The sequence below is a fragment of the Microtus oregoni genome, unplaced genomic scaffold (genome assembly GCF_018167655.1).
Source record: "Microtus oregoni isolate MIOR12 unplaced genomic scaffold, Mior012 000000F_ref0000247, whole genome shotgun sequence".
In the NCBI taxonomy this organism is placed as follows: domain Eukaryota; kingdom Metazoa; phylum Chordata; class Mammalia; order Rodentia; family Cricetidae; genus Microtus; species Microtus oregoni.
Genome location: NW_024543059.1, coordinates 2,787,222 through 2,812,394, shown reverse-complemented (window position 1 = coordinate 2,812,394; position 25,173 = coordinate 2,787,222). Strand labels below are relative to the sequence as shown.

General features: G+C 44.6%; 1 protein-coding gene across 1 annotated transcript in view; it reads left to right on the top strand.

The window, feature by feature from the left end:
• The window catches only part of LOC121446933 (integrator complex subunit 4), a 57,110-nt gene that overhangs the window by 12,471 nt on the left and 19,466 nt on the right, over positions 1-25,173 (top strand). Inside the window, exons 5-15 of the mRNA XM_041649835.1 lie at positions 1,383-1,568; positions 2,493-2,543; positions 3,520-3,608; positions 4,820-4,940; positions 7,009-7,080; positions 7,610-7,784; positions 9,484-9,689; positions 13,695-13,837; positions 17,805-17,920; positions 19,970-20,103; positions 21,316-21,473. Coding sequence (XP_041505769.1) covers positions 1,383-1,568; positions 2,493-2,543; positions 3,520-3,608; positions 4,820-4,940; positions 7,009-7,080; positions 7,610-7,784; positions 9,484-9,689; positions 13,695-13,837; positions 17,805-17,920; positions 19,970-20,103; positions 21,316-21,473 — 1,451 coding nt within the window. The remainder of the gene's footprint in view (positions 1-1,382; positions 1,569-2,492; positions 2,544-3,519; positions 3,609-4,819; positions 4,941-7,008; positions 7,081-7,609; positions 7,785-9,483; positions 9,690-13,694; positions 13,838-17,804; positions 17,921-19,969; positions 20,104-21,315; positions 21,474-25,173) is intronic.

Below are 25,173 nucleotides of genomic sequence, written 5' to 3'. Positions count from 1 at the left end.
ACTCCTTCTCGGTGTTTGGACGCTAGAGTCCAACAGTAGCTTATGCTGGGAGTGGATCTCTGTGAGTTTAAGGACAGCCTAGCCTATAGAGCAAGTTCGAGGACAGCCAAGGCTACTGAGAGAAGCCCTGTCTCAAAAAGGAAAAACAAACGAAGAAATAAAAAGGATTGGTTCAGAGTACCTTTAACTCTCACATGTTAATGGTCATCTTGAGTTTGGAATAATTCCTGAGTATCTTCTTGATTTTATAACTTGGACATTTTGATAACTTAGGAACTATTACTTTGTAGAACATCCTTGAATTTGTATTTGCCTAATGAGTTCTCTTGATTATATTAAAACTGCCTTATCTTTCACAAAAATGCTGTAGCCCTGAAGCAGTCATCACTGCATAGTCTTAGGGATACATTGCTTTAATTGCTCAGTGCTGATGATGTTTACTTTGGCTTTGGTTCACTAGTTCTCTGCTGGCTGCCTTCTCCGCTGTCAAGTTACTCTCTTCCCTTTGAAATTGTGTGTTCTGATGCCAAAGTTTCAGTTTTCATAAGTTTTGAACTTATTATTTCTACTCAGTGGAATGTAATCTCTTACTGTTATTTCTCCGATTTGACTAAGTGGGCAGCTCTTCAAGCTTGTGTGTGTCCTTTTGACTTCTCAACACTGTTGTATAGAAGTTACTTACGGGAGTTACGGGAGATACTCGGATATGTCTGTGCTGTGTCTGCGCTAGCCCTTTTATCGGCTTCTCTCCTAGTGGAGAATCAGCGTCTGGAGATTTGTCTCCTGTGTCTTTCCAGATCCTGCCATATTGCAGTCAGTATCAGCTGTCACTGTCCTTTGTCCTGTTTCAGTATCGCAGGCTGTGACAGCTGACACTACCTTTGCATGGGCTGTGCTGGACAGGATTGAGCCCACAGCCATGCAAAGCCAGCCAAGTGTTCTGCTGCCGAGCTAAACCCTGGCCCTAGAACTGAAGAGACTCTATGCCACATCAGAGAGAGAAGGAGACAGTGACAGAGACGTGGGATGGGCAGAGGACGAGAAAGAAGGTGAAGGGGAACTGTAGTGCTTATTTTATTTTTTTTTTTTTTTTTTTTTTTTTGTTTTTTTGTTTTTTCGAGACAGGGTTTCTCTGTGGTTTTGGAGCCTGTCCTGGAACTAGCTCTTGTAGACCAGGCTGGTCTCGAACTCACAGAGATCCGCCTGCCTCTGCCTCCCGAGTGCTGGGATTAAAGGCGTGCGCCACCACTGCCCGGCATGTAGTGCTTATTTTAAATCAGTGACTTCACACAGAGGAAAAAATTAAAAATTTGGACTTGAAGGAAGTAGGTAATTTGTTTCCTTCTTTCCTTCCTTTCTCTCTTTCTTCCCTTCTTTTGTAGCACCTGACAGATACATCCCACGGTGTAAGAAATAAGTGCCTGCAGTTACTTGGCAACCTTGGCTCTTTGGAGAAAAATGTCACAAAAGATGCTGAAGGCTTAACTGCCAGAGATGTCCAGAAGATTATCGGGGATTACTTTAGTGACCAGGACCCACGTGTCAGAACAGCAGCTATAAAAGCCATGGTAAACATAATTAAAAAAAAAAAAAGTAATCGGGGACAGTTCCATTTCCTTTGTTTTTTTGTTTTCTTTTTGTTTTGTTTTTTCAAGATGGGGTTTCTCTGTGAATCTATGTAGCCCTGGCTGTCCTGGAACTCACTCTGTAGATCTTGTCTACCTCCGCCTCCCAAGTGCTGGGATTAAAGGCGTGAGCCACCCTTGCCCAGCTTTCTCTCTCTCTCTCTCTCTCTCTCTCTCTCTCTCTCTCTGTCTCTCTCTCTCTCAGTAGGGACTGACTTTGTAGCCCTAACTGGCCTTGAACTTGGGTCTGTCCTCTTGATTTAGCCTCACACCTGGTTCATCTCAAGATTATGCCATATGCTACTTTGGATATATTCTGAAATCCCCTAGTGCACTCCTTATTGGTGGTGGCCTTATAGAATTGAAGACACAGGTTCCCGTATGCCAAGTGTGCTTTTCTTTTGGCTCCTTTGGGCCCCTTCATCTCTATCTCTGAAGGAAGGAAGATAGAATCTGTGTCGGAGCTCTCCTTCAGCTCTCCTGGTTCCAGCAGGAAGGTGTATGACTTGGTTTTATGGACAGTAGGCATCCCCTAGGTGGCCCTTCAGAAAGGGCGATGGGATCCGAGGGAAGTTGCGGTGACCGTTTGTTCCCTGGGGTTCTTTCTCCTTGGACCCAGGACTTTGTAAATGCTAGGCAAGTATTCTACCGCTGAGCTGCAAGCCCGGCCTTCTCCCTTTTCTTTCTCACCATTATTTTATGCTTCTCTAACATTTTTGAGATTGTCCTTGGGTTGGAGTTAAGTGTCTGAGTGTTTATGCAGGAAATGTCTCTGTTGAGTACTGATTCTGTTAGTCTGATCTGACGTGATACCCTTGGGAATGTGTGGAGATGCCGGGGAGACTTAACTGCATTTTTATTCTCTAGCTGCAGCTCCATGAAAGAGGACTGAAGCTACACCAGACGATTTATAATCAGGTACCTTCAGGTGATCGGTGGCCTTCTGGAAGGGGAGGAGGGTCATGAAGTTGGGGGGGGTGGTCTTGCACCATTTCTCAGAATTTGAACTCATGAGGGTGATCAGTGGCCACATTTGTTGGGTGGCTGTGAAGCTATATCTAAAACATACTTTTGAGAGCAATATGGGATATATATGTAATTAAATAGTGCTAATGCATGTAAAAAGACTTGTCTGTGCATGAATACTAAACACATGGAGAAAGTATGATTAGAAGTAAGGAAAGTGGGCTGGGGATGTAACTCCATGGTAAAAAGCCTGCCTAGCATGCCCAAGGTCCTGGGTTCAATTACGTACTAAAAAGTAATAATAATTAGGGCAAGTTTTAGTCTTCCTGATCTCTCTTTGGCTGGGCCATAGTCCACATCAGTTCTGGCACCAGTGTGGTAAACTGGAATGTTTCTGGAGGGTGACTAAGACCACAGATGGCACATGAGTGTAGTATCGGATTATAAACAGGAAAAAGGCGTGATGGAGTGGTGGACAGGCTGTTTGACAGCTTAAACAGATGCCTTAGAATGTGATGTTTCTGCTGGAGGATAATTGAGTGAGTCTAGGGATCAGCAGGCTAAATCCACGCTCAGGTTTTGTTAGCTTACTGACTAGCTTCATCTCTGTGAAAATTACAATTGTCTACATCTCTGGGACTGATGTGTAAATGTCGTTGTAGTACTATGGGCCTTGAGTACTCTGACTTCACACGGTTGGATGTTATTTAGATGTCTGTCCCTCTGTGTGGTTCTGCTTTCCACATGGGGCGTGATATTATACCTGAGATTACGAATGCCAAGATTCCTTTGTTAGGCGGGGGTTTAAGAAATGAGAAGCACTCTGAAGTACTTTGATTGGCACCCTTACCCTGCCATCCTGTCTTCACTTGGGAAGTATTTGGAATCACCCTGAGAACAGAGACTGACGGCCACTCCTCCTTTGCAGGCCTGTAAGCTGCTGTCAGATGACTACGAGCAGGTGCGCAGTGCTGCGGTGCAGCTCATCTGGGTTGTCAGTCAGCTCTACCCCGAGAGGTCAGCACACAAAAGCTACCTGCAGAAAAGTGGGAATAGAGGGGGCGGACACAGGCCTTGACTGCAGACTACCATGCACTGTGTACTGTGTGAAAGATGCCTTTGGGTCCCTGCATCCTCATCTGCAACTGAAGGAACTGAACTGTGTCTCTCAAGTGCCTCTCTATCATTTTTTTTTGAAATAGGCAGATATGCCGGGTGGAGGTGGCTCACGCCTTTAATCCCAGCACTCGGGAGGCAGAGGCAGGCGGATCTCTGTGAGTTCGAGGCCAGCCTGGTCTACAAGAGCTAGTTCCAGGACAGGCTCCAAAGCTACAGAGAAACCCTGTCTCGAAAAAACAAAACAAAACAAAAATAACAAAAAACAAAAAAGGCAGATAGATAGAGAATGAGAATAAGATTTTGGTGTAGTTTGATTTAGGCCAAATGTCATAAGTAAAAGATACCAGGTATGTATGTTTGTGGGCATGTGTGCCACATGCATGTGGAGAGCAGAGGACACGGTGTAGGAATCATTTCTCCTTCCACCATGGAGATTCTGGGGGTGAAGCTCAGGTGGTCAGGTGGCAACAAGCACCCTTACTTTCTGAGCCATCTACTGGCTCTGGCTTAAAATATTTTCATAGCACTGAAATTATTCACAGTGATTCCTCGAGATGGAGATTTATATTTATTCTATTTAATAGAAGGGTATTTTCTGTAGGAGAAAAAGGGGTGGTCATTTCCTTTGCATTAAACTGTTATCCAGAATTGGAAAGCCGGAATGGATTGATAAACCTATAGGAATGAGCTCCATTTATAGTTATTGGGGTCTCTCTCTCTCTCTCTCTCTCTCTCTCTCCCTCTCTCTCTCTCTCTCTCACACACACACACACACACACACGTCTATCTAGAATTAGCTTTATTCGGATTCAGGCGTATAGTTCTGTGTTATGTAGGTGCTAGGGATTGAATGAGGGCTAGCACGCACTCTACCACCGACCTGTAACCCTTCCCCCACCAAGTTCTTGGTTTCTTCATGAATCTGAAAACTGAACGCACTGAAAGTTTGCAGTGCAACTGAAAGCCGCTGGATGTTCTCCCTGGGTGTGTGTGGTGTCTTCAGTCGAGGATTTCCTACATACGGTTTTCACTGGTCTCCTCAGAGCACCGAGCCTGCAGGCTCATGTTTTGTCATATGTGGTTTCTCCCCACCTTTATTTTTTATTTAGTATTGTTCCAATACCTTCCTCTAATGAAGAAATTCGCTTAGTTGATGATGCATTCGGGAAAATTTGCCACATGGTCAGTGATGGCTCCTGGGTAGTTCGTGTTCAAGCGGCAAAGCTATTGGTAAGTTACAGTTTCTTTTTCTATTTTTTTTTTCAGACTTATTTTACTTATTAATGTGTGCAGTATTCTGTCTACATGTATGCTTGTATGCCAGATCTTATTACAGATGGTTGTGAGCCACCATGTGGGTGCTGGGATTTCAACTCAGGACCTCTGGAAGAGCAGGCGGTGCTCTTAACCTCTGAGCCATCTCAGCAGCCCAAGTTACACTTTCTTTAATGAACACAATGCTTGTTAATTTTTACAGACATTCTGAGAAACTGTAGATAGGGTCAGATATGTTGTATTTTTAGAAACCACATAATTTCTCCAATAGCTTACCCCCCCTCCTTTTTTATGCTGTACGCTTCATTACTGTGTTTATTTGTGCAAATAGGACTTACAAAGCAAGCATCGGTTCACACTCTAAGCCTAGACTGTGATACTACCATACCCACTTCCCTGCAAAAGTTCTGGGCATGAGGCGGGGTCAGTGAACAAACAAATGTGAAAAGGAAAGGTAGCTAAACCCTTTCCACTCAAGATCAAGAGCACTCAATGTCCTTTGCCATGTGGAGCCAGGGACTGAACTCAGGGCTACAGACTTGATGGTAAATGTCCTACCCAGTGAACTATCTCATTAGCCCATACATTTTAGTTTTCTTGCCTATAAAATAAAAAATGTAATACCAGATTGAGAGTTTAAAAGGGTTAAAGATTGCCTACAGAAAGTATACCTATGAGAGAGTGTGTGTGTGTGTGTGTGTGTGTGTGTGTGTGTGTGTTTCTAGCTGGGCGGTGATGGTACACACCTTTAATCCCAGCACTCAGGAGGCAGAGGCAGGTAGATCTTTCTATTGAGGCCAGCCTGGTCTAGAGTGGGTTCCAGGACAGTCAGGGCTAAACAGAGAAGCCCTGTCTCAAAAAACCAAAAATAAATAAATGAATAAACAAATAAGGTGTGTTTCTATATAAGAAAGAGGCATAACTATGTGTAAATATGTACATTTATGAATGCTAATATATATGACTAAAAGCCTAGTTGTCTAGAAATGTTATAGATAGTAGCAACTGTAATTGCCAGTGTTGTTAGCAAGATTGGATTATTAGTCATTTTTTAATACCAACACAGTTACTTAATTTGGAGCTGTGTAGATTTAAAGTCATTAAAGCAGGGTTATAGAGATGGCTCAGGGAAGCGGCTGAGCTTGTTGAATTACGGGAAGGGTATGAATTGACTAGAGTAGCAGGGGAAGAAGACAGAGGTTCCGCGTGCTAATAGGCCAGACAGAAAACCTACCAGTGGTGGTGAGATGCTTGAGGAGAAAGCAGGTTCCTAAGAGGTTAAAATGAAACAATAAGGTGTTAGAATTGTCTGTGCTGCACAAAAATGAAAAATTCCAATCCTCATTATAGTAAAACAAAAAAATTCCACACATAGGTTGTTTTGGAAATTGAAGACCATTCGAGAGAGATTGGGTTATTATCATTATTTATAACTCCTCAAAGAGGTCTTTTTGGTCTCCCAAAGTGTGACTGCCAAGTATATAGGAAGGATAGAATAAGAAGGAATGGAAGTTAGGCCTGCTGGGAAGTGGAAACACGAGCATCAGGAGTTCAAGACCAGCCTCTAGTAGTGTGTTCCAGCCTGGACTCTATGAGACCTTGACCAAAAAGAAGGAAGGAAGAAATGGAAAAAGACAATGTGGAAGGATGGCCAAACCAAAGGGTTCCTGCAACTTAGGTTTATATTCCAGCTCTGGAATTTGTGATGTTAGTTACTTAATATTTGCATGCCCCTTCCCCATGCATAAAATAGTGGCGTTTACTTCATACTGTGCTACTGAGGATTAAATGGGTTGAGATAGGTAGAAAACTTTCAGAACAGTATGTAGAACAGAGTAATTTCTACCTAAGTCAGAGGTAGCTTCTATTACTGTTGTTCATATTTTTTACAGTATATTCCTGATGATTTAGAACCTATAGGCATCTTTACTGGCAAGAATCACGTTACCTCTATGCATTTCCTTGTAAACTTTGAATGTTAAGGCGATGGCTAGAATATGCTTTGGGTTCTTTCTTTTTACAGGGCTCTATGGAGCAAGTCAGTTCTCATTTCCTGGAGCAGACTCTTGACAAGAAGCTGATGTCAGATCTAAGGGTAACTTGAACTCTTTGTTTACACTGGGTTTCTATAATCGATATCAGTGTAGATATATGGTGGGTGGTGTTGATTTAATTTAGCAGTCCATGTATTTGCTGCATTAATATAGTTTACTAGATTATATTTTAATTCAAAATCACAGTACCAAATTACAAGCTACATCATGAATTTTATCCTGTAAAATAATTTGTAAAGGTTATGTTAAACCAAAAAGAGGTAGGATTTACTTTCTGCTCCTTAGACACTGCTGGAGACAGTGTTTGAAGAGGCACTGCTCTTGCCTGGCTCTCTGGCTCTCCTTTTTGATGTCTAATGTAAGCACAACCACCTGTCCAGTCAACACTTTGTCTAGGTTACCGGAAACTATTACAGACTTGTGAACTTTTGTCTCATTTTAAGTTGGGTTTGCATTTCTCTGCTCTGAACTGTCTGGTTTCTCCAAGAGCAGTTTTGTTGCCTACTTTCTCTCGGCTTTAGGTGCACCTTGGTGTTCTTGGCAAGTAGTAATTATCGTCATCTTCTACAGAGGAAACGCACTGCACACGAGCGTGCCAAGGAACTCTACAGTTCAGGAGAGTTTTCCAGCGGCAGGAAATGGGGAGATGATGCTCCCAAGGAAGAGATAGATACAGGGGCTGTGAACTTGATAGAGTCGGGAGCGTGTGGAGCCTTTGTCCATGGGCTGGAAGATGAGATGTACGGTAAGTACGGCTTTGATTACCAGGAGTTCTCGTAGGAGTCCTCGTAGGAGTCCTCGTAGGAGTCCTCGCGTGCTTTGCTTTGTGTCAGGGTAGGAGAGGACGAGCGTGGCTGAGACATCTGTCCTGCCGTACGGCTCAGCAGGTGCAGGTGCTTCCCACACGAGCTTGGAGACCTGAGCATGAGCTCCAGAGCCCGCATAAAAGGTGGGAGGAGAGCTCTGACTCCATAACCGTCCTTTCACCTCTACACACAGATAAAATTTATAAAGTGTATCTTTTCATTTAGCCTTTCCTTTCGAGACAGGGTTTCTCTGTAGCTTCGGAGCCTGTCCTAGTACTTGCTCTTATAGACCAGCCTGGCCTCGAACTCACAGAGATCCTCCTGCTTCTGTTTCCTGAGTGTTGGGGTTAAAGGCGTGCACCACCACCTCCCTCATTTAGCCTTTTGATCACTGTGTAAAGAACCTACTATGAAGGAGAGGCTGAGGCCAAGCAGTATGATGCAGTGGTTAAATTCAGATGTCAGCGTCCTATAAAATGGGGATGGTGATGATAATAAGCTTCTTTCCAAGCTATAGAAATTAAATTAGATTCCATGTGCATAAAACACTTGGCATGATGCATGATCTATTTGTAATAAGTACTTATTAATAAAAGTCTTATTAATAATAATATTTAGTTACTCAGTAAGACAACAGGATTTCAATTCAGTTGTGACCACAAAATCTTTCTTCTATCTTCCTTTTGCTTTTGTGAAAATTTTTGTGTCATATTATCTGTCTATCTATCTATCTACCTACCTACCTACCTACCTACTTACCTACCTACCTACCTACCTACCATCTACCTATCTGTCATCACTCAGTCTATCTAGTGGAGTCTCGGTGTATAGCCCTGGCTCACAGAGATCAGCCTGGGATTAAAGGTGTGCATAGCCACTCTTGTCCAGCTGTTATTCCTTTAAAGGTTTTCTGGTTCCACAAATGCATACGATCCTGAGGTTTTCTGCAGTGCCCTCTGCACCTCTCCTTTCCGCTGTGTTTCACCGTGAGATGTAGCTTCCCGCTTCCACTTCCCGCTTCTCCCCCTTCAACTCCTTTCCTACCCCTTTCCTGCTCCCTGTCCCGTCTTCCTTTTCTCTCTCTTTTTGTAATTCTAACCTTAGAACAATTCGGTTAGAGAGGTGAAGGTGTAGCTTGAGTTTGCAGAATACATGCATCAGGTCCCTCCACATGGTTTGTGCTGAGTCCTGTCTACATAGGAGCAGCAAATCCCTTAACCACACACAGGATGATGCTAGCCTGGGATTACAGGTGTGGGTCCTGGGGTTTTCTCTTCCCTCGTTGACTTTGTGATAAGTAAATTCATTTTGTCAATTCTTTGCTCTAAGATGGTAGCAGCTAGCATCAGTTACCTAGCACCTGACGCTTCAGTGGTTTTCGTGTAGTCGAAACACTGAGATAAGGCGACACCCTGTGGGCAGATGTGTGACTTGATCACTTGCACATGGAGTAAGATGGGCCTTAGTCCTTGGGACACAAAGCCCATGTTTGTGCATCGCTGTGATGGTGGCAGAAGAAGATGCCACAGGGAGACTCTAGGGTGAGAGGCGAGTAGAGAATAAAAATGCACGTGCGAGAAGGAGTCTGTTTTTCTGGCTCTTGAATAACGTTCAGTTCAATTTTTGTTCATTTGTTAGAGGTTCGCATTGCTGCTGTGGAGGCTCTCTGCATGCTGGCTCAGTCTTCACCCTCCTTTGCTGAGAAGTGCCTTGACTTCCTAGTTGACATGTTTAATGATGAAATTGAGGAAGTGCGTCTGCAGTCCATACATACCATGAGGAAAATCTCTAACAATATCACCCTCCGAGAAGACCAGCTTGATACCGTCCTGGCTGTATTAGAGGTGGGTGTTTCTATTGTCATTTCTTTTTTTTTTTTTTTTTTTTTTTTTTTTTTTGGTTTCTCGAGACAGGGTTTCTCTGTGGCTTTGGAGCCTGTCCTGGAACTCGCTCTGTAGACCAGGCTGGTCTCGAACTCACAGAGATCCGCCTACCTCTGCCTCCCGAGTGCTGGGATTAAAGGTGTGCGCCACCATCGCCCGGCTCTATTGTCATTTCTTCGTCAGATACCTGTGAGGCCATCCCCCTTTAAAACCAGGTATTGTGTTGGGCACTGGTCAGTACATCAGGTGGCAAAGCTGTGCCTTCATATCCGACTCCTAAAGTGGGGCTGGAGAGTAGCAGGAAATCTGAGTAAGCTTATTATCTCTGTGACCAGGGAAGGGACTGAAAAGAGCATCTAACTTGAGGTGCTGAGTCAAGGAGACCAAGCACAATGCACCGAGGACATTTTAAGGAGGAAGGGTAGGAGGTGTTTACTGTTGAGGAGGAAGTGGTACCCTTGCCTAGGCAGAGGGAAAACAGTGTGATGGTCTCCAAAGATCCAGAGGCTGTAAAGTATGACAACAGGAATTCAGAGACGTTCACTGCAGTGTAGTGTACAATTGAAGACCTGAAGAGAGGGCAGGGGAGCATTTGTAGATGAGGCAGGGGAGCACCTGTAGATGAGGCAGGGGAGCACCTGTAGATGAGGCAGGGGAATACCTGTAGATGAGGTGGGGAGCACCTGTAGATGAGGTGGGGAGCATCTGTAGATGAGGCAGGGGAGCACCTGTAGATGAGGCAGGGGAGCACCTATAGATGAGGTGGGGAGCACCTGTAGATGAGGCAGGGGAGCATTTGTAGATGAGGCAGGGGAGCACCTGTAGATGAGGTTGGGAGCACCTGTAGATGAGGCAGGGGAGCATTTGTAGATGAGGCAGGGGAGCACCTGTAGATGAGGTGGGGAGCACCTGTAGATGAGGCAGGGAGCACCTGTAGATGAGGCAGGGGAGCACCTGTAGATGAGGCAGGGGAGCATTTGTAGATGAGGCAGGGGAGCACCTGTAGATGAGGCAGGAGAGCACCTGTAGATGAGGTGGGGAGCACCTGTAGATGAGGCAGGGGAGCATTTGTAGATGAGGCAGGGGAGCACCTGTAGATGAGGCAGGGAGCACCTGTAGATGAGGCAGGGAGCACCTGTAGTTTTGTAGAGAAAGAGTAATTTGTCTGAAGCCACATAGTCAGTTACATGGTTGCTTTGGGTATACAAAGACTCACTCCCCAGGCTGTAGAACTCATGGTCTGGAGTTATTTTTCTTTTCTTTTTTTTTTTTAATATATATTTATTTATTAATTTATTATGTATACAATATTCTGTCTGTGTGTATGCCTGCAGGCCATTAGAGGGCACCAGACCTCGTTACAGATGGTTGTGAGCCACCATATGGTTGCTGGGAATTGAACTCAGGACCTTTGGAAGAGCAGGCAATGCTCTTAACCGCTGAGCCATCTCTCCAGCCCCTGGAGTTATTTTTCTGAAGTGCCTGGATCTTTTCGTTGCTGTATTTCGAGACAGGGTTTCTCTGTGTAGCCCTGGCTGTCCTGGAACTCACTCTGTAGACCACGCTAGCCTGGAACTCAGAGAGGTCTGGCCTGTCTCTGCCTCCTGAGTGCTGGGATTAAAGGCCTGCGCCACCACTGCCCAGCTCCATGTCTTTGTGATTCTAAGAAGGCAAATTTATGCTGTTTGTGTTTCCTGTCATCAGAGGCCTTTATTCTTTTTAGTTTCTTGGGTTTTTTGTTTGTTTATTTGAGACCAGGCCTTACTCTCCTAGCCAGACTGCTCAGAACTCACTGACCTTGAACCCAAGGACATCATTCAGCCTCCTCAGTGAAGGGATTACAAACTATTCTTCACTCTGCTGGTCCCGGCTCCCGCACATTCACTGTCCTGTCAGTGATTGGAACGGTGTCAGAAGCAGATCCCTGTTCTCACGGAGCATAATTTCAGTCTCGAGGGGTGAACATTTCAGGTGGTGACAGATCTGTGCAGAAGATAAGCAGTCTACACGTGTGGGGGTTTTAAGATACATCATCTGGTTACTCAAGCTTCTGAGGAGAGGATCCTTACAGGGCAGAGCAGCCTTTCCTGTGCAGACCGAGGCAGAGAACTGCTCCTGGAACAGCTAAGGGACAACAGAGTAAGAGTTCGGTCTTGGTGGAACCTGGTGAGAAAGGAGAGGTCGTGAAGTGGATAGGCAGGGGCAAGCGGCTTGTGCGCACTGAATCTCACTCTAAGCATTATGGGAAATTGTTGTGCAGAGAAGATGACTATAGACTTGCCTCTCTTTCAGCTTTCCTCATTCTTAAAGCCTTTATGGAATTTATAGCAGATACATTGTTACATCCTGTCAATCATTTGATGCATATTAAATACCAGTCCCACGTGTCTCCCCTTTAGTCTTCTTAGTTTATCATGTCTAGCATGTTGGTCTGTCTTATCTCCCTGATGAGATCATTAACTCTGTAGTGGAGTCTCTAGGTGATTCCTTTTGTTATGTTCTTTTCAGGCTCCACCTGGTGACGTAGTCATAGTGAGTGCACAGCAAGTATTTCCAGAAACAAACCTGCACAAGTTATTCCTAAAACTGGCTATTATATAGTGCTTAAGAAAGACATCAGTACAGCTTCCTGCTGTCAGCAGTGGAGATTCACTCATCTGGGAAACGTTACCTTGTGGTTAAGTTGACAGTGTTTAGAGTCAGGCAGATCTGAGTCAGCTCCTCAGTCCCTCTCTTCAGTCTTTACTTTGTCTGTTGTGTGCCAGGCACTGCTGTAGGGGAGTTAAGACAGTGAGTGGAAGCCATGGTCCTGCTCTCATGGGAATACAGCAGTCAGGAAAAGGATCTAAAGTTGAACTCAAAGAGGAAGGAACTAGGCACCATTTTTGCAAGACTTGTCCACGGTGGAAGAACATTCGAGGCAGAAGAGGAGCAGATTTAGACCTGTGGAGAATGGCACAGCTGTCAGTGTGCTGTGACGTGTGCTGGAGGGAGGGAGCAGCTCATGCAGTCTTGGTGCTCATCTGTTGGTCTGTATGGCCACACAGATGTCCACACTGTTTTATATATGATATTATATGCCTTTATGGTTTTTATTCCTTTAATTATAAAACACTCACCTCATCCTAATGGTCTTTCTTTTTTTAAACTTGTTCCCCCTCCTTTAGTATGGGTTCTGTTATATGTCTTAGGCCGCCCTCAAAGTCATGATCTACCTGTGACTCTCACGTGCTGGGACTGCAGGTGTGTGAGACCACATTCAGCATGACAGTTGTCATGGAAGGTTTCAGACAGGGAGGAAACGGAAGGTTAAAGAGCAAAAGGCCGGGCATGGTGGGTCAAAGCTGTAATCCCAGTACTTAGGAAGAAGAGGCAGGAAGATCAAGAGTTCAGGGTGAACCTGGACTATATGATATATGAGACCCTGCCTCAAAACATGGAGAAGCCAGGTGACGTAATGCATGCCTTTAATTCCAGCTCTGAGGAGGCTGAAGCAGTTGGGTCTCTATAATTCGAGGTTAACGTGGTCTACATAACAAGGTCTAGACCTACCAAGACTACATAGTGAGAGAGACCGTGCCTTATAAATAAACAAGCAAACAAACAGAAAGAAAATAGAAGAAGGCAAGGCCCCTTCTTAGATCAATAAAATGAGGTCTTTCCCTGGAGTTTTTTTTTTTTTTCGAGACAGGGTTTCTCTGTGGCTTTGGAGCCTCTCCTGGAACTAGCTCTGTAGACCAGGCTGGTCTCGAACTCACAGAGATCCGCCTACCTCGGCCTCCCGAGTGCTGGGATTAAAGGCGTGCGCCACCACCGCCCGGCTTTCCCTGGAATTTTAGTTAGCAAATTTCTAAATATTTTTTCGAATGCACACCCTATGTGGAAAGGTAGTTATAGACAGGGGAAGGTAGGTGGAGCCTGAGTTTGCTAGCAATCTCTATTGTTAATTATTTCCTTTCTTTTAAGGACTCGTCCAGGGATATTAGAGAGGCCCTCCACGAACTCTTGTGCTGTACCAACGTTTCAACAAAGGAAGGCATTCATCTTGCCCTAGTGGAGCTGCTGAAAAACCTAACCAAGTACCCTACCGACAGGGACTCCATATGGAAGTAAGGGCACTTACCTCATTTACCGAGTCCGTCATACGGTAGTAACCAACTGTACCGCTTACATGACTAGGTGCGGTCCTCAATCTCACCTCTGATAGACGCTTGGTTCATCTTTTTTTATTTGGTTTTTCAAGACAAGGTTTCTTTGTGTAGTCCTGGCTGTGCTGGAATTCACACTGCCTCAGACTCCACCTGCCTCTAATTTCTGAGTGCTGGGATTAAAGGCATGCGCTACCATCACCTGGCTAGCTTTTCCGAACTCTTATTAAAAATCTGCTTCCTAAAATGAATATCCCATATCAGGTTCCCACCCATCCACCTGGTAAGTATGTCGGGTAAGGTCAGACTTTAGGGTTGGAGAGCTGACGCCGAGGTTCCCTTTTCTCGTACACTGCCCTTGTCTGTCTGCACATGTCCAGCACTACAGCCATCAGCATTGCGCTCAGGCAGAGCTTGCACTTGACCTACAAACAAAAAATTCTATTTGATCTACGAGTAGAAAATTTCAGTTTTTTCTCCACTAGCTTCACTGGCTTCAGCCACACTATTAATACTGTTTATTAACCTCTCTCTCTCTCTCTCTCTCTCTCTCTCTCTATATATATATATATATATATATATATATGTATGTATATGTATGTATATGTATATATGTATATATATGTATATGTATGCATGCATACCTGTATGTGTGCACTGTATATGTGCAATATAAAATATATGTTTCAGGTTTTTACATATTTCACTGGACTTATCTGATGAAGTCATTCCAAAAGGGGGGATTCATGTTAAAAGAAAAACTACTGAGCTGGCGAGATGGCTCAGCAGTTAAGACCACTGGTTGCTCTTCCTGAGGTCCTGAGTTAAATTCCCGGCAACCACACGGTGGTTCACAACCATCTGTAATGAAATGTGGTGCCCTCTTCTAGCACAAAGTTGAACATGCAGATAGAGCACTCATATACATTAAACAACAAACAAATAAAAGTTTTTTGGAAGTGGGGAGAAAAAGGAAAAACTGCTAAGTTGGCTGTGGTAGCACATGCCTTTAATACCAGCAGAGGCTGGTGGATCTCTGAGTTCTAGGCCACCCTGGTCTACAGACTAAGTTTCAGGACAATCAGAACTACACAAAGAAACCATATTTGACAAAACAAAAAAGAAAAGAAAAGGAAAACTCTTAATGATTACCCGTGGGTTAAGTAAGGTGCTGGAGGGTATGTACACACAGACCTCTATTGATGTCAGTGTCAGGTAGATGGTAGAGAGCCTGTCTTTGCCGTGTGGTAGCCAGGCAGTCTGCCACCCCGCCACATCCTCAGCTCCTGGCAGATGCAGGCTGTGGTGTCTCATTCTAGATCACGTTTTAAAAATTGTAGTTTGTATTTTTGTGTTTGTGTGTGTGTGTGCGCGCGCGCCATCGTGAGTGTGGGAAGGCCAAGGGACATCTGTGGGAGTCATTCTCTTCTTCCACCACGTGGTTCTGGGGATTGAACTTGGATTGTATTTCAGTGGCTGTAGATCACAGTTCTGATGACCGCTTTTCTGTTTACCGTTTCCCTGTGTTTGTGCAGCCCGATTAAGCTCAGTTCAGCATGGGGTGGATACATGGTGGTTCCCAGCTCTGTTGGGAAGTGCGGGACCCACAGTGAAGGATGGCCGCACGGTGGAAGCTGTTATTGGGAGATGTTTGTATTAAATAAGATTTGTCAGGGCTGGAGAGCTGGCCTTTGTGCTTCCTTGGGACTTGGCTTCTATTCCCGGCACCCACATGGTGCTCACAGCTGTCTGCACTCCAGTCCTCAGGCGTCTGGTGCCCTCGTGTGGCCTCCGGGGTCCTCGTGGTGCGTGGTCGTCCATGTAGGCAGAACAGCCCATGCACATGAAACCATTTAAAAAAAGTTAAAGCAGAAACAAAAGTTTAAGTAAAATATAAAAATAAAAAATATTTGTGACTTGGCACTTGTGACTCATGCCTTTAATCCCAGCACTTGGGAGGCAGAGGCAGGCAGATCTGAGTCCGAGGCCAGTGTGTTCTACAGAGTTACTTCCAGGACAGCTAGGGCTGTGTAGAAAAACCTTATCTTAAAACTCCAAAAGAAACAAAAGAAGAAATATGATGCTGAAAAAGTACTTTCTGTTTTTTTGTTTGTTTTGCTTTTTTTTTTTTTTTTTTAACAAATGGTCCCTAAAGCGTTTTTTGTTTTTAGGGTATTTTTTTTTTAATGTATATGAGGGTGTTGTCTACATGTGTGTATATCCCATGTAACCCTGGTGTCAGAAGAGAGTGTCAGATCTCCTGGAACTAGAGTTGCAGATGGTTGTAAGCTTCATTGTGGGTGCTGATAAAGTCAGGTCCTCTGAGAGAAGAGATGTTCTAACCAGCCCTGGTCCTGGTGTTTCCTCTCTTCTGCCAATCCATCCGCTCCTGGTCTCTGAGTCCTGTCGCGCGCGCACGTGTGTGTGTGTGTGTGTGTGTGTGTGTGTGTGTGTGTGAAAGTCAGTGTTGGGTATCTTCCTCAGTGTTGCTTCCACTTTATGTAAAATTTTAAAATTATTTTATATATTGATGTTTTGCCAGTATGTATGTATGTCTCCATACCACATGCATGCCTGGTGCCCTTAGAGGTCCTTAAAATTCCTGGAACTGGAAGGTGCCCTGTGGGTGCTGGACTCAAACCCTGAGTTGTCTGGAAGAGCAGCCAGTACTTTTAACCATTGAGCCATCTCTCTGACTCCCTTCACTTTATTTTTTTGTGACAGGGTATCTTACAGAATCTGGACCTTGTTACCTGGATTCTCTGTCCAACAAGCTCTCAGGGATCAGCCTGATTAAGTCTGCTAAGTGCTGGGATTACAGGCACTAACTGTTCAGTTTTGTGTTTCGTTATTGTTTGCGTGGGTGTTCAAGGCATCCATCCAGGCTGTGTGCCAAGCTCTTTACCACCTCTTCAGCCCTCTTTGTAATTCAGTTTAGCCAAACTGTTAGCAGGTCTAACCCAAAACTTATAAAAAAAAATAAAAACACACAGTTTCCCAGCACTCGGGAGGCAGAGGCAGGCGGATCTCTGTGAGTTCGAGACCAGCCTGGTCTACAAGAGCTAGTTCCAGGACAGGCTCCAAAACCATATAGAAACCTTGTCTCGAAAAATCAAAACAAACAAACAAACAAACAAACAAAAAAACACACAGTTGCCTCGTGTGTAGTTTTACACAGCTTGGAAAAGTCCGCCCCTTTCACTGTAATAGCTATTTTTTTTAACTGGGTTCTTACTAATGACACTCTTAAAAACTTTGCATTTTTTTTTCTCATTTAAACCCTGCTTTATGAACAGCCTGCCCAAGGCTGCATGGTTTTAGGACATCCCCTAGGATATCAGTTGTGTTGTTTTGACTTCAAGTTAAAAATCAAAAAACAGAAAACCTGGCTCAAAACATCTTAATAAATCTAATCTTTACATAGCAATCCATGAGTGAGCTTCAGGACTGACCATCTCGTCAGGCTGAGAGTCCTGGTTGATGAGCTCACAGTTGCCAAACGGTTGCTTCATAAGCCAGCCTCGGAAGACCCAGAGAAAGAGATGCCCTCGTGTGCTTCTGTGTGTGGTTAGAAAGTCATTACTGACAGCTCCCAGCAGACTTCTCATCTTGCCCCAGTGACCAGAACTGAGTTACTTGACTGTTAGCGGACCAGCTGCTGGGAAATGGGCGGGTTGAGCCGAAGCGGACAGCCCTGGAACTGGATGGTCTTTGTCTTAGCATCTTACCGTTGCCCTGGTACCTAAGGAGTCAGTTTTCTTGACAGGAAAGCTGGAGGAACTGCATTTGAGCTCCTCTGTTCTGTAAACGCCGTTTCTAGAGGAGCCAGCTGAGTTCCTGAGGGATTGGTGATGTGCCTGAAGTTGTAGAGTGTGGAATGTGGATGAGACACTCGCTAATGTGCTGATGTCGTTCCTGTTCGTTTCAGGTGCTTGAAGTTCCTGGGGAGCCGGCATCCGACCCTTGTGCTTCCTTTGGTGCCCGAGCTCTTGAGCACCCACCCGTTTTTTGACACTGCTGAGCCAGACATGGATGACCCGGCGTGTATCCTCTTTGCTGGGCTCAGGTGGGCCCTGCAGTCGTAGCAGAGATCTGAATTGTACTGGTAGTGCCAGAGAGAGAGGTGGCCATTCTCAGCCTTCATTGCTTTCATCTTTGCCATTTAATAGCAACAAGCATTTTTGCCTTTTATTTACCCCTTCTCGCATTTCACATATTCATTATATATTTTGTACATTTTATCACTAATTTGCCACACAATTTTATCTTTGTTATTATTTTATTTCTTTATTTCTTTTAGTTTTTCAAGACACAGTTTCTCTATATAGTCTTGGCTGTCCTGGAATTTGATTTGTAGACCAGGCTGGCCTCATCAAACTGCCTCTGCCTCTTGAGTGCTGGGATTCAAGGTGTGTGTACCAGGCCTTTTCTTTTGGGCCACCAGGCAGCTCCCAAATCGTGACACAGAGACTACTTATTAGTTATGGATGCTCGGCCTGGCTTAGGTTTGTTTCTGGCTAATTCTTTTAACTTAAATTAACCTGTTTCTCTTTATCTACCTTTTGGCTCTGGCTTTTTCTCTTTCTTACTCTCTTTCTGTCTGCCTTGCTTTCCTGGCGGCTGCTGGGCCTCTGCCTGGGCCTATCCCTCGTTCTCTCGTTCCTCCTCCAAGCCTCGATTTCTCCTCCCATTTATTCTCTCTGCCTGGCAGCCCTGCCTGACCTCTCCTGCCTAGCTATTGACCGTTCAGCTTTTTATTAGACCAATCAGGTGCCTTATGCAGGCAAGGTGAAACAAATGGAACTCTTCTTTTCATAATTAAACACACATCCTACATCGTTAAACAAATGCAGCATAAAAGATGTAACGCAGCTCGACATAGTTAAGGTGATCTCCACAACAGGTGTGTGCCACCACTGACCCTTGAAAAAATTTAAGTTCTGTTGTTATTTTTAGTTTTATTTATTTCTATGTGCATTGGTGTTTTGCCTGCGTGTAGATCCGTGTGAGGGTGTTAGAAGCCCTGGAACCAGAGTTACGGAGAGGCAAGAGCAGCCATGTGGGTCTGGGAATTGAACCGGGTCCCTGGAAGAGCAGCCAGGGCTCTTAACCGCTCAGCCTTCTCTCCAGCCCCAAGAAACTGAGTTACTGAAAGTAACTCAAAAAGATCAGATCTGGGGGGCTGGAGAGATGCTGCTCACCCTTGTTTGTAACTCTAGTTACAGAGAATCTGGCAGCCTCACAGAGACATAGCTGCAGGCAAAACAAATTCAGTACACAAAAAATACATAAATATATTTTTAAAGGCAATTTGCCTATTAAAAAGAATGAGATCTATCCCAGCTGTTGACATCACACCTGTGAAGTGATGTAGGACTTTCCCATGAGGCAAGCCACATCGTGAGGCTGTACAGGTCTGCCCCTAAAGCTTACACGTCTGATTTTACAGCCTGTGTAATCCGCTGTGTCTTGAGCCATGCTTCGTTTGGCCCGAGGGAGGCGCAGTTCTGAGCTAGGCTGCATGCTCACTATGCTTGTAGTTCAAGTTCAGTGGGTTTTGATTTCCTCGTGTAGCATGATGTGGACTTGGATTGTTTTCTAGTAACGGTAGTGTGTTTACCCCAGTACATTATCACTCTCCCTAGGCTCCTTTTGCTTCATATGCAGACCCAGATCCTCCATGAGTTTTAGGGATCCTTATTGGAACATAGGACACACTGAAACTAGTGAGGACAAGGGGACCATTGCATCCTCCCCTAAGTCTGCTTGTTTTCACCATCTCTTGGAGTTGGTGTATTTGCTTAGACAGGTATTATCTGCCTCACTTTGGCCTCGAGCCTGGCATCTGCCTCGACCTCCTGAGTTCACAGGCACACCCCAGTACGTTGTGTGGTTCTGAGGATTGAACCCAGGGCTTCTTGCCTGTTAGGCACGCACTCTACCTACTGGGTCGTACCTAGCCCTGAACTGCAAATCAAAATTGTTTTGATTATTGGGAAATTGTGGCCTTAATGGGAACTTTGGCGGTGGGAATTAAGGCAGCAGACTATGTATGTATGGGTTTCTAAACTCACTTAACCCACTGTGCACCAGACATTGCAGTTTTAGTTCTTATCTTCAATGCTGCTAAAACCTGCCCTACAATGCCGGCGCTGTTCTCCGACCACACCTTCAGGCACTACGCCTACCTGCGAGACAGCCTCTCTCATCTGGTTCCTGCCCTGAGGGTAAGCTGAAAGTATTCTGCTTTGTTGATTTACGGTGCCTTGTGGTGGTTAAATAGCAGACTATATGGTCTACAAAAATTCATCCGTCCACCATTCTCTTTTTATCTTGGACTTTCTTATTGTGCTTTAAACAGTTTTTGAGATGATCTCTGTTGCTTAGCTCAAATTTAAAATCCTTTTTTTTTTTTTTCCAGGATAGGATTTCTCTGTGTAAATAGTCCTAGCTGTCCTGGAACTCACTCTGTAGACCAGGCTGGCCTCGAACTCACAGAGACCTGCCTGCCTCTGCCTCCCGAGTTCCACCCCTGCCCAGCAAACTTGCAATCCTTTTCCCTCAGTCTTCCTATACTAGGGTTATAGGCGTATGCTGCCGCGCTGGACTTCTGTGCCTGTGCTTCTATGTTCACATCCTCCAACCATGTCCCCCTTCCCCGCTCCCTCCTTCACTCACTTCTCTCTGTGCTGAGCGTGCAATTAAGGATTAGTTACATAATGTTAGGCAAGAAAAAAAATATATTTTAGACTGGAGTAAACTTGTAATATTTATTTTTACATTATGTAATTTGTGTGTGTGCAGAGCACACACATGCTGGGCATGCGTGTGGAGAAGCCAGCTGGTTAGTGGGAATCAGTTCTCCCTAGGGTCTCTGTATGTGGGTAGTCAAAAGACGTTTTGGAAGTTGCCTCTCCTGCCATGTCAGGGACAAACTCAAGATCTCAGACTTGACGGTCAGTTTCTTTACTTACTAAGCCTTCTCACTGGCCCTCCATCTCTTTCTTAAATCTTAGAAGTTACTACTTCTAACGATTAGAACAGGAATTACAATTACCTTCCTATAAAACATTTTACAGCATGCTTCATAAGCTGATTTGGGAATAAGTCATCACACTCCCATGAAATGAAACACAAGTCTTAAAAATAAATGTAACACACAGATTAACTTTTAGTACTATTCCTAAGCTCAGCAACAGAAATATGATATAATTCTCTTTTCCTACTATGGTATTGGATAGGCTGGGTTAGCATTCTCATTTATATTGGTGCTCGCCTTCCTAGTCTTTTGCCTTGTGTTCTTCCCCTCCTTTTTTTCCCTCCATCTTTCCTCTCGGCCTCTGTTGCGTGTCTGCGTGTGTGCGTGCGTGTGTGAGTGATTGGCCATGCCATAAGCCGACCACAGGATTTGCTGATACTGCTGTTCCACTATTTTTTAGTTGCCAGGGAGAAAACTGGTGTCATCAGCCGTCTCTCCTGCCATCACCCCCCATGAAGACCCTTCCCAGCAGTTCCTGCAGCAGAGCCTCGACAGGGTGTACAGTGTTCAGCACCTAGACCCGCAGGGGGCCCAGGAGCTGCTGGAGTTCACCATCAGGTGAGCCATCCTTGTCTGCTTCCTCTGACAGCTAGCGTTTCTGTCCTGCTCAGCCTGATGGCTTTGAATTCCATTGTTAGTTATCCAGATTCTCTGAGTGTTGGCCTTTACTCCTGAGTGGTTTTGAGATTTTATTTATACTTAGGTTAGATTGTAATTTTTTTTTAATATTTATTTATTATGTATACAATATTCTTTCTGCATGTATGCCTGAAGGCCAGAAGAGGGCACCAGACCTCATTACAGATGGTTGTGAGCCACTATGTGGTTGCTGGGAATTGAACTCAGGACCTTTGGAAGAGCAGGCAATGCTCTTAACCACTGAGCCGTCTCTCCAGCCCCTGTAATTGTTTGTTTATTATTTTTTAGTGATGTTTTATTCATGAGTCAAAGAGTAGAGCAAATAGAAAAAGTTACAAAGAGCTTACACCTTTCATCCCAGCTCTTGGGAGGAAGATCCAGGCAGATCTCTGTGAGTTCAAGGCTAGCCTGGTTTTTATAGTGAGTTCTAGGACAGCCAGGGCTACATAGAAATCCTGTCTCAGGAAAAAAACAAAAACAGTTAAAAAGCAGGTATTTTAAACTTTTCTTTCTTGTTAGATGAGTAACAGAAATGCAGAGAAGCAGTGGTTTGACGAGGCAGGAGTTTCACCCTCCCTTGGGCCTGCAGGGCTGAGATCATCATGGATCCAGGCTCACTTTTCCTGTCTGTCCTCTGTTCCTTGTCTTCCCTTGCCTGACAGTTCACTCTCCTTCTTTCTAGTCTGCTTTTGCCTGTGAGAGAAAGGAAAGGGCAAGAAAGGGGCTTCATTCTGTTTGGCTTATTTTGAAAGGTAGGCCCCAGAGGTGCCTTTAGTGTTCTGTGTTGACTGGAATATAAATCATGTGGTTATATCTAGCGTTGGCGAGTCTGGATCAGTAGTTTTTGTCCTAGCTGACTAGTATCTGGGTAATAATGGCACTAGTATCTGGTAATAAAGGAAGGTCCTGGGGAATACCCGATACGCTCTGCTAGACCACGTGACCCATATCTGACCAACCCTTTTGTACACTGTGGGCGGCCATGATTGGGAGCCACGCTCCCCTGCTCTTGATAGCTCATGTGCAGTGAGCCTCAGCGCTGTGTTTTTCTCTTCTCCATGATAGTGTTTAGTTTTGGAGGCCACTAAAAGAGGCTGCTGGCCCTGAGCCCAGGAAAATAAGCTGATTCCTGACTCATTCCCATCTAATTAAGCATTTAGGGCTTGTCCTTGACAGTTTTGTTTTATTGGCACTAAAGCAAATGCAGAACGCATAAAAACAAGTCGATTTAGTTTTTAGCTGTGCTGTGACTGTTAGTAGGTTCTCGGTAAACACCTGCTGGGGTGCGTTCCCTTCGTGATCTGGTGTTTTTATTTATTTGTGGTTTTTCATGTGTGTGTGTGCGTACTCCATCCCACATGTGGAGATCAAAGGCTAGCACGCAGGAGCTGGTTCTTTTTCCACTCTGAGTCCTGTGGACTGAACCCACATCATCTGCAGTAGCCCTTGTATCTTTAAGTGACGGCCCACTGCGCTAGTGCTGTGGCTAGCCCTGGGCACTCCCCGGAGAACTTGGGAGAGAAAGCAGCTGTGAGCCCACTCTGCTCAACAGGCATCCCAGTTTGCTAGACATGTCAGGGCCAGGGTCTGACTCCCAAGTTTGTGTTGAGGATTATGCAGTCATGAAAGATTTCCTGTGTTAAGTAGAGATTAGGTCAGATGATCCCTGAGGTAAGGGCCTGAACTCAATGCCCAGACCCTTAGACCAGTGCTGGGTGTTGGTGAGCTAGGGACAGTCAGAGCCCTGGGTCTAACCTAATTGGTGAGCTCCAGGCCAAAGACAGACTCTGTCTCAAAGGAGGTGAATGGTGCTGTGGATGACACCCGGAACACACCTGTGCACATATGTAAGCACGCGTATGTACATTCAAAGAGTGATGATTCCTTGAGACAGGGTCTCTCAACATAGTCCTGGCTATCCTAGAACTTACTATGTAAACTAGGCTGGCCTCAAACTCACAGAGATTCCTGTCTCCATCTCTCAAGTGCTAGGAATAAAGGCACCAACACACCCAACTTCAAAAATTACTATTTTTATAGTTGCTAAAAAGTGTTAATTGGCTTTTTATACAGAATAGTCAACCAGGGCCACGTTTTTGTTACTGTTGATGTAAAACAACTTTCCTGTCGTAGTCACTGCCCTTGCAGCCAAGTTCTTGTATCTGTGGAAATTTGGACATGGTCCAGTACGAGTGCAGGGAAATCTTATTTTATTTTATTTTATTTTATTTTATTTTATTGAGCTTTGCATAACTACTTTGTCTTCACCACTGTGTCTGGGGTGCCTTCTAGGAACTTGGAAATGCTTGTTATAAACAATAGTGATGACTTCAGCAGAGCGATGCCGTTTTAGAGACATGGTTTACTGCTTTGTGTCTAGATGCTCAGATGATGACTTACAAAGGCCTGATCTCCTGGATTCTGTGATGTCACCAGTGCCCATGAGTAGACCAGGCTGGCCTCAAACTCACTGACATCCACCTGCTTCTGCCTCCCAAGTGCTAAGATTAAAGGCGCGTGCCGTCACTGCCTGCCTGGCTCTCAGAGCTTTTTAAAAAATTAATTATTGGGCTGGAGAGATGGCTCAGCGGTTAAGAGCATTGACTGATCTTCCAGAGGTCCTGAGTTCAATTCCCAGCAACCACATGGTGGCTCACAACCATCTGTAATGAGATCTGGTGCCCTCTTCTGGCCTACAGGCAGGATACTGTATGTGTGTATGTATGTATAAATAAATAAATAAATAAATCTTTTAAAAAAATAGTTTAAAAAAAATTAATTACTCATTTATATGTGCATTGGTGTTGGGTCACCTGAAACTGGAACCACAGATGGGTGTGAGCTGCCATGTGGGAATTGGGAATTGTGTATTTACATTCAGCATGACAGCACTTCTATAAAAGAGCTGGGGTTTATTCATGCACACCCTGTATTTTCTTTTGCCAGGTATTATGTTAGTAGGAGAGGCATAGTGGTAAACAGATAGTCCCTATTATGAGGGCTCTTAGTTTCGTGAGAGTTAGTTGGATAAATAGAAAATATAGAATTGTACTTTGCTACTATAGTAGATAAGCAGGGTCTCTAGAAGAAAGGAAGGTTCACCTAAGCCTTCTTTGAATGGGAAGCAGTTCTCGACCTATAGGTCGTGACCCCTTTGGAGGTTGAATGACCTTTTCACAGGGGTTGCCTAGGACCATCGGAAAACACAGATATTTACTTTACGATTCATAGCAGTAACAAAAGTACAATTATGAAGTAGCTACAGAAATCATTTTATGGTTGGAGTCAGCACACCATGAGGAACTGTATTAAAGGGTCACAGCATCAGGAAGGTTGAGAACCACTGATCTAAGAGATGACCTGAAGTCAATCAGGTGAGGGAGGGAAGAGTATCACTAACCAGATGTGGAGTCCTGAACTAAAACACGGCCTTTCTAGCTTCCTATCTGGTTAACGGTTTGTCCGGAGTTCAAACCTTCAGCATAAGGAGAGGTGAAATCCAAAGCACAAGCTCAGATCACAAAGAGAACGACTGTAACCTTGATTTTTAGAGCGTAGAAGAGGTTGAAAGGAAAGTGTAGCCAAAGACATTTGATCTGTACATCCAGAGTATTTTGTT